This window comes from Loxodonta africana, chromosome 16 (genome assembly GCF_030014295.1).
Source record: "Loxodonta africana isolate mLoxAfr1 chromosome 16, mLoxAfr1.hap2, whole genome shotgun sequence".
NCBI lineage: Eukaryota > Metazoa > Chordata > Mammalia > Proboscidea > Elephantidae > Loxodonta > Loxodonta africana.
This window is the reverse complement of record NC_087357.1, coordinates 68,600,396-68,609,860: the sequence shown is the minus strand read 5'-3', so window position 1 is coordinate 68,609,860 and position 9,465 is coordinate 68,600,396. Positions and strand designations below refer to the sequence as shown.

The following is a 9,465-nucleotide window of genomic DNA, read 5'->3' as shown; positions in this document are numbered from 1 at the left end:
CCAGTACATTTTAACTTACTAATGCCTAGGATATCAATCTTTATGCACTCCATTTCTTTTTTGAAGACTTCCCATTTTTCTAGATTCATACTTCATACATTCCATGTTTTGATTATTAACAGATGTTTGCAGCTGTTTCTTCTCATTATGGGTCATGTCACATCAGTAAATGAAGGTCCCTAAAGCTTGACTCCATCCATGCCATTAAGGTTGGCTTTACTTCGAAGAGGCAGCTCTTCCCCAATCGTATTTTGAGTGTCTTCCAACCTGGGGGGGCTCATCTTCTGGCACTGCATCAAAAAATGCTCCACCACTATTCATAAGGTTTTCACTAGCTAGTTTTGTTAGAAGCAGATTGCCAGGTCCTTCTTCCTTCTCTGTCTTAGTCTGGAAGCTCTACTGAAACCTGTCCACCATGAGTGACCCTGCTGGTATTTGAAATACCAGTGGGATAGCTTCCAGCATCACAGCAACATGCAAGCCACCGCAGTATGACAAACTGACAGACAGTGGTAGAATGGAATATTATTCATCCATAAAAAAGAAATGAGCTACTGATGTACTGATACAGGCTACAACATAGAGGAACCTTGACAGTATTATGTTAAGTGAAAGAAGCCAGTCACAAAAGACCACATGTTCTGTGACTCAATTTATATGAAATGTTCCAAAGAGACAGAATGCGGGTTAGTGATTGCCTGGGACTGGAGATGGGGTTAGGGTGAAATGGGGAATGACTGCTAATGGATATTCATTTTCTTTTGGGGGTGATGAAAAAATTCTAAAATTAATGAAAATATTCTAATATGTGATGATTGCACCACTTTGAATATACACTTTTTAAAAATAATATTTTATTTTGTTTCAGGTAAAAGTTAAACAGCAAATCGGTTTCCATTTAACAATTTCTACACAAATTATTCAGTGATTGGTTCCATTTTTCACAATGTGTCATCATTCTCATTCATTCCATTCTGGTTATACCATTTCCAGTACTCTATTTTCCCACCTCTCTATGCCTACATATTTATGGCAAGGTTCCAAGTCCCTCAAGGTAGTCTTCCCAGCACCCTCAGGAGCTAAACTCCTGACAGTCTAGGCCTCCAGGTTACACCACGGGAGGGAGCTGGAAGGGGTCCAGAGATTGCAGTTTCTGGAAGAGGAAGGGAGGAAGAAACGGGGAAGAAGGCAGTGAAGCCCCTGTTCCCGTAAGAGCAGGGCACTGGCTGGGGACATAAACTCAAGGGATGAGCCACCCATGGCGTCACATGTGGTCTGGGTCCTGTGGCTGTTTGTTCCCATCACATACGCAGTGGGAGGGTGAGTGTGTGATAACAGTCACCTCACTTACCCAGTTGTCCCCACCTCAGAACCGGTCTGAGTTTGTCCCCCAGAAATCACCTCTGTGAGTCACTCAACCCATGGAAACCTAACCCCACCCTGACCTCAGGCAAGACAAAAAGTGAAGAAGACCCTGGGCTTCTGGACTCGCCTAGATTTTTCTCACCATTGGGGTCCCACAGCTCTCCACCCACCCACCCTGTGGCTGTAACTGCAGGCCAGAGCTGGAGAGGAGTCTGAGGGCCAGTGTGGGAGCCACCAGTTCATCTCACAAAGGCAAACTCACAAAGGTGACCCTCACAAAGGGGGGAGCAGAAGACTCTGTCCTGGGATACTTGCTTGTGGTTCAGAGCCTGGGCTGGGATGTTAGGTAGGGGCAGAAAGTGGGCGGCAAGTCCTGAATAAAGTCTACTTGCTCCCCACTGCTCAGGGAGAAGAGGATGGTCACATTTATTAACACTTCCTGAGGGCAGGCACTCTTCTAAGACTTTAATTTGTCTTACTTGATTTAGTTTATGTAGCAGCTCCCCTGGAGTCCATGGATGGTACAAATGGTTAACGTGCTCGGCTGCTAACTGAAAGATTGGTGGCTCGAGTCCACCCAGAGACGCCTTAGAAAAAAGGCCTGGAGACCTACTTCCAAAAAACCAGCCATTGAAAACCCTATGGCTCACAGTCCTACTCTGACACACATGCGGTCAGAGTCGACCCCATAGCAACCGTGGTTTTTTTTTTTTGCAAATTCAACATTTTTCATGTGTGTTTCAGTGACACCAATTAAGTTGTACAAATATCACCACTATTCAACTGTGCGTTTTTTGTTTGTTTGTTTGTTTTTAGCTCACCTAATCCTCACAAAATCTTTATGGGACCTACATTATTATTAACCTCATTTTCAGATGAGGTAACTGAGGCACAAAAAAGCTAACAAACCTTATCCAGGCCACACAGCTATTTAATAACAGAACTGACCCAAGCCCAGGCAGCCTAGTTCCTGCCTCTTACACCTGAGCTGTGGGTCAGAAGCAGGTAAGTTGGCTCTGCTGGCCTGTTCATCAACACCCGAGTTCGCCACTCTGAGCCTCAGCTTCCCACACCCAGGTTGTGGTGTTCACAGAAGAGCCTCTGACCCTCACAGCAGGCTTCCTGAGGGAGGGCTGTCAGCAGGGCCGGATGAAGAGCTGAAGGGTGGGTGCTAGTGGGAGGGAGGAAAGCAGACGGGATCTGTGACCACACTAGGGGGGCGGGGCAGGAAGCAGCAGTGATGTGATAATGACCTAGTTGATGGGCTGTGCTTGGGGCTGACACCACCATTTGAGAAGCCTCTGGTGGGGAGTAAGGACTGCAAGGAAGCTGCTCAACATCAGATTCCAGGTACGGAGGAAGCTGAGGGTCCAAGGGGCTAGGAGCTCCTGGGAGGGGACAGAGGAGCATTGGCCCCTCCTTTGTGGGGAGAGTCAATGGAGTAGGAAGTACCTCGACCTGTAAGACCAGAGACCGGGGTTTTTTGTGCTGCTCTGGGCCTTAGTTACCTCATGTGTAAAATGAAGAGACTAGAGTACTAGTCATCAAGGCTCCTTTGAACACTGACAGTTAAATCTTCTAAGAAAGCTTCAAACAAGCTCCCTGGGAGATAATATGATGAGGGCCAGGATGGAAAGTGAGTTCCTGGGCTGAGAACAGGGAACAGGCTGGCCTCCTAAGTGGGATGATCCTAGAGTCTTTCAAAGATTCCCCTTGGCCTACTCCTCTCCCTTTGGGCCCTCCATGCTCCCAATAACAAAGCCACTCTTGTGGGTGAAGGAATGGAAGGCTCCAGCTAGAATGCAGAGGAAATTTCTGCTCTCTGTAATCCCTGAGTCTCCAAAAGCTACTGTCCCGGGAAGGTGCCAAAAAGAAAGGTCTCACAGGAGCTCAGCTGGAATTGTGGGAGAGAGGAGAGGCCAGATCATAGCAAATCCAGGTGAGGCCCCAGAGCCACCTCAGAATGACCTTCTAGCCAGTAGTCTCATAGTTGGTGATAAGCAGCTCCCTGTCTTCGCCAGGTTGGGAGGAAATGTCAGAGTGGAGGCTCAACATGCAGTAGGGTAACCAAAAAAGAAAAAAAAACCCAAACCCATTGCCATCAAGTCGATTCTGACTCATAGAGACCCTACAGAACACAGTAGAATTGCCCCATATGTTTTCCCAGGAGCGCCTGCTGGATTCAAACTGCTGACCATTTGGTTAGCAGCCATAGCTCTTAACCCCATGCCGCCAGGGTTTCCATGGGGTGGGGTGCAGTGGTCTAAATTATAGACTTACAGGTGTCTCCCTACACAAGATCTAAGGGCCTAGGCATAGTGAGAGAGACAGAGAGAGGAGGGAAGGAATAGGAAGAAGGAAGGGAAAGTAGAGGAAGGGAGGACTCAAGGCAACGGGCAGGTAGGAAACAAGTGGCCTGTTCTGGGGCCAAGGATGACACTCCTCCAGAATCCAGGCTGATGAGGCCCCTCCTCAAATCTATACAGCTGCTGTGTCCCCTCCTCTGTGCCCAGAGCCCCCTCCCCGCCAGCAGCAGTTGTGGCCCTGAGGACAAAGCCATCAATCTGGACCCCCATTAGACCCTAGTGGAATCCTAGCAAGGGACTACTCCTGGCTATATGACCTTAGGCAAGTCACTTTCCCTCTCAGAGCCCATCTGTCCAATGACAGCAGTGGGCAAGGTCTGTAAGTGCCATTCTAGCTCTGGCATTCAGTGATTTGAGATGTCTAAATCCCTCCCCCTACCACGTGCCCTGATAATCCACAGTTGGGGAGAAGGATGTCAACCTTCCTCCAACCCTCTCTGCCCTCAGAGTTCCCTGACTTCACAGCTCCATGGCTGCCCAGGCGCTCCTCCTGGGCATCCTCCTTCTGCTGCTGCCTCCACCTATCCCAGCCCCCTGCCACACTGCCAAACGATCCGAGTGCCGGCGGGTCCGCCGTTTCGTGCCTGGCATGGGGCTGGCTGGGGAAGGTGTGGACGTGACCACCCTCCAGCGCTCAGGCTCCTTCCCAGTGGACACACAGGGCTTCCTTCGGCCTGATGGCACCTGCACCCTCTGCAGCAGCGCCCTGCGTCCGGGCACCCTCTGGCTCTTGCCCCTAGCATTCACCCACTGGCGCGCCCATAGCTCCAGCTGCCAACACCAGGTGATCAAGACCAACGCCATCTCCACAGAGGCGGTGGCTAGAGAAGTGGCCAAGAGCATCACCAATGACTGGAAGATGGGGCTGCACGTGAGCCCCAAGACAGACGTCAACGTGAAGGTGTCAGTGGCTGCGTCGCATTCCGAGGCGGCCAACTTCGCAGCAGGGAAGTCTCACCAGGACCAGTACATCTTCAGCAGGGACTTGGTGAAGTGTCACTTCTACAGGTGAGCAGCCTGATGTAGGAGGTGGGAGGGGGCTGGAGAAAGGTGTGGGAAGGGGTAACACCAGGTGATCTGAAATGGCAGGATAGAGTCTCTGAGTCCTGCTTCCACCAGGAGGAACCAGAAATCCTGGTCCCCACACATCAGGTGCTGTAGTGTCCTGCGGCCTCCTCTCATCCACAAGGGCTGGAATCTGGAAGTGACAGTGTCAGGATGAGAGCGGATGGAGGGAAAGGGAGCAAGACTGTGCCAAGAACCTGGCATGGTGCCATGGAAGTCTATCGAGCACTTAGCAGCCTCTTTGCTGGCACTGTCATCCTTCCATGGGGTTCCTCCTCCATGGCGGGCAGGCAGGAGACCTGAGTGCCCCCTCACCCTCCACTGTGTGACTGTGGGCACCTCACCCCTCCTCTCTGGGCCTCACCCATCTGTTCAACACATATTCACGTATGCTTTGGGTCAGGCAATGAGCTAGGAATAGGGCTGCAGTAGAGAGTGGCTGCTGTCACTACCCCAGCCCTCAGACCTTGCCCAAGAAGTGCAGGGTCTTCACAGGCTGCCCTGAGTCACCTACGCTAATTTGTCAGCCTGAGAAGCCCTGATTCTTTCCCAGTGAAGCAGGGTGCCTCCTGCCTGCATCACCAAGCACTGTCAGGACCCAAGGTATAAACAGGGCACCATCCATTGGGGCAGACACATGAAGGCCACATAACCGGCTCCAAAGCAAAGTGGATACCAACCGCATGGTATAATTGTTTATTTGTTTACCTTTTTTTCTGTTAAAAAAAAAAATTGTCATTTCAACTTTTTTTTTCTGTACAATTCAGCACATTAATTATGTTCAACACGTTGTACATCACTCTCTGTTTGCAAATTTTCCCATCCCCCTTCACAGAAGGTCAGAGGCTCCTGAACAATGATCTCTTTCCCCCTCCCGTGAAGCCTCTGGTGACGTCTAATCTACTTTCTGTCTTAATATGTTTGCCTTTTCTAGATATTTCATATAAGAGGGACCATACAATATTTGTCCTTTTGTGACTGATTTGTTTCAGTCAGGATAGGGTTTCCAAGGTTCATCCATGTTGTGGCATGTATGTATCAAAAAAACCAAAAAGCTCATAGCAACCCTATAGGACAGACTAGAACTGCCCCCATAGGGTTTCCAAGGAGCGGCTGGTGGATTTGAACTGCCGACCTTTTTGATTAGCAGCCAAACTCTCAGCCACTGTGCCACCAGGGCTCCATACGTGTATCAAGATGTCATTTTTCTTTATTGCATGGATAGACCACATTTTGTTTATTCATCTGTTGGTGGACATTTGGGCTGTTTCCACATTTTGGTTATTGTGAATAGTGCTGCAACATAGTATTGTTGTTTTTATAAGAAAATCAGGCAAAAAAAACCCAAAAACCTTATGTTGAAAGGAAAAGAGAACAAACATATACAAAGTGTCTGGGTCACCAAAGAGCAACAGAGTGAGGCTTCCCTGTCAGCTCAGTCGGTCAGAGCTTCAGCTTTGGAGCCAGGCCATCTGGCCTCAACCCCTGGTTCTCCACTTACCTGTGCCCTTGGGCAATCTACAGGGAGTTTCTGAGTGGAGACAATACTACCCACCCTAGTCCCAGCTGATGTTTCTCTCTCTTCCCTCACAGCTTTCACCTGGTACACACTCCCCCAATACACCCCGATTTCAAGCGAGCCCTAAAGACCCTGCCCCCCTACTTCAATGCCTCCACCGAGCCTGACTACTTCAGGCTCATCTCCAAGTACGGCACCCACTTCATCCAGGCTGTGAAGCTGGGGGGCCAGATCTCAGCCATCACTGCCCTGCGCACCTGCAAGCTGGCCCTTGAAGGGCTCACAGACAACCAGGTGAGTGACTGCCTCGCCATTGAGGCCGCGGTCAGCATAGGTGACAAAGCTGACTCTTCAGCAGAAGCCAAGGCCTGTGAGGAAAAGAAGCGGCAGCACAAGGTGGAGGGCTCCTTCCACCAGGCCTATCGGGAGCGCTATTCCGAAGTGGTTGGGGGCCACCACACCTCCATTCACGATCTGCTGTTTGGGAAAGAGGCTGGGCCCGAGCAGTTCTCCACCTGGGTGACCTCACTGCGGGACAGCCCCGGCCTGGTGGACTACAGCCTGGAGCCTCTGCACGTGCTCCTGGGGGGCCAGAACCCGCAGCGGGAGGCCCTGAGGTGGGCGGTGAGCAAGTACCTGACGGACAGGGCACGGTGGAAGAACTGCAGCCGGCCCTGCCCCCCGGGGAAGAAGAAGCACCCCCATGACCCATGCCAGTGCGTGTGCCATGGCTCGGCGGTCACCACCCAGGACTGCTGTCCCCGGCAGAGGGGTCTGGCCCGGCTGGAGGTAAGGAACTTCCAGGCAACAGGTTTGTGGGGAGACACTTTCACGGCCACAGATGCCTACCTCAAGGTCTTCTTCGGGAACCAGCAACGGAGGACGAGCACCGTGTGGAACAATGACAACCCCAGGTGGATGACACAGCTGGACTTTGGGGACGTGTATCTTGCCACGGGGGGTGGCCTGAGGGTGCAGGTCTGGGATGCAGATCATGGCTGGGATGATGACCTCCTTGGCACCTGTGATAGGTCTCCACAATCTGGCATACATGAAGTGAAGTGTGCCCTGCCCCACGGTCAACTGATATTCCACTATCATGCCAGGTGCTTGCCTCACCTGGCAGGGAATACCTGCCTGGAGTATGCCCCCCAAGGGCTTCTGGGGGAGCCTCCAGGAAACCGGAGTGGGGCAGTGTGGTGAGGACAGCAGGCCTTGAGATGACCAGTACGCCCAGATTGAAAGGGTTCTCACAGAGGGATCCAGGGCCTGTACTCATATCTCTACTAGACAGAGAGAAAATTGAAGCTCAGCTGTTCTTTGTTAATTGAGGTGGCTGAATTGGCAAGCCAGCCCTGAGTTTCCCCATCCAATCTGTCTTAGCTCTCTAGTATTCTTGAGCCCTGGAACTGAGCTGGAGCCGGGCCACGTCCCACAATTCCTGCTACACAGACCACAGCTTAGGCCCATAGCAGGCAGAAGGCCAGGAGGCTATTCCCATCAGGCTGTTCTGTGCTTGTCTTTTAAGATCCTTCCCCTGCAGCCCTTTTTGGTGTGACGAATTTTTCATCATATTTGATCTAACCCTTTCTGCTGCCCCAGCCTCTGTGTCCTCTGTCTTCTGGGTTCAACACGCTTTGCCTCGCAGACAAACCAGGGGCTGTCTTGACCTGTCTCACTATGTACACAGCCCTACTGAGGGCCAATAAATATGACGTGATGGTGACTATGATGGTGGTGGTTGTGGCAGAAACGAGGACGGGGACCAAGCACAGCCCTGGAGTTAAACTTCTACATTAGCCACTCGCGCAATGGAACAGGTGGTTTACTCCAGAGGCAGGCACGTAATGTAAATAAGTCGCTTACCCGCTTTTGATGGAAACCTGGGAATCCAAAATATTTTACTTTCCTTCTAATGCTCTTAGAAATAGCAGCATAAGCTCAGTGATAAATGGCAATGGGGATGCAGCTTCCAGCTGGGAGACAATAGGGAATGGTGAGGACTGTGGTGAACTGAAGAGGGCATGTCTTATCTAGAGGGGTAGTTACAGCTGTGCTCTAGCCTGTAGGAATCTGAGCCCAGTGCTGCCAGATTTTCTAATTTTTTTTAAAGAATTAGAAATCCCAGATTTTATAAGACATCTTCTGATTTCTAACTGTTGGCAATCTCACCTTGTAAAAAAAATAAACCTACGTGGGCAAATGTGGTACAAGCCAGAGAGAACATGGCCACAGTCGGTCCAGGCTATCAGTGTGAAAACTCTAAATTCAACAGAACCTATTTGCACGCACTAAAAAGCTCTCTCCTGTCTCACAATTCATGGAGGAGGGACAGTGGTTCCACCAAGGGGGACCCCTGGCCTTGGCATGCAGCAAACCCCAAAGCCTCGGGCTCTTACATTAAACAAAATGGTCTTTGTTTTGTGTGCAGAGGCCCACTGAGTGGGTGGCAAGGTTCCGGACAGCTTGGAGCTCTGGTGGCTCAGTGGTTAAGAGCTTGGCTGCTAACCAAAAGGTCGACAGTTCAAATCCACCAGCCGATCCTTGGAAACCCTATGGGACAGTTCTACTCCATCCTATAGGGTCTCTATGAATCGGAATCGACTCAAAGGCAATGGTTTTCTTTGTGTATTTTGGGGTGGGGGGTTTCCCAGATGTGGTGGGGCTTGTTTGAATAAGACCATCGTCAGAGCAGCTCAGAGGAACTGGCACGGCCTCCCCTGAGGCCCTTTGAAACTCCATTCAGATCATAGGTAAAGCCCAAAACCTCTTTGAGTTTTTTGTTGGACCAAAAAACAAGCAGCAGTATTACACTGAACCTGAGTCCCCAAGTGGGACAGGAGGGATTGGTGGTGTCTAAAAACCTAGGTAGAGTCCCTGGGTGGAGCAAATTTTTAATACGGGCAGCTGCTAATAAACCGAAAACCAAATGCGATGCTGTCAAGTCAATTCCGACTCAAGGTTGAAATCCACCTAGAGGCCCCTTAGAATGACCAGGTGATGTCCTTCCAGAAAATCAGCCATGGAAACCCTGTGGAGCACAGTTCTACTCTGACACACGTGGGGTCACCGTGAGTCAGAGTTGATTTGACAGCAACTGCTGAAAACCTGGTTGGAATGGAAACCACTGTTCTTACACATTTCCGTTCA

General features: G+C 50.5%; 1 protein-coding gene across 1 annotated transcript; it reads left to right on the top strand.

The window, feature by feature from the left end:
* The first annotated feature begins 2,589 nt into the window (after positions 1-2,589).
* Positions 2,590-8,376, top strand: PRF1 (perforin 1). Its single transcript, XM_003409313.2, has 3 exons — positions 2,590-2,715; positions 4,179-4,739; positions 6,390-8,376. Exons 2-3 carry the CDS (start codon positions 4,201-4,203, stop codon positions 7,516-7,518), a joined length of 1,668 nt encoding a protein of 555 aa, XP_003409361.1. The 5' UTR covers positions 2,590-2,715; positions 4,179-4,200; the 3' UTR covers positions 7,519-8,376.
* The last annotated feature ends 1,089 nt before the right edge of the window (positions 8,377-9,465 follow it).

Excerpts from the sequence above, each read along its gene's own strand:
- PRF1 (XM_003409313.2), top strand. The coding sequence starts at position 4,201 with ATGGCTGCCCAGGCGCTCCTCCTGGGCATCCTCCTTCTGCTGCTGCCT. Across the intron at positions 4,740-6,389 it reads GTGAAGTGTCACTTCTACAG|CTTTCACCTGGTACACACTC; the intron begins GTGAGCAGCCTG and ends CTTCCCTCACAG.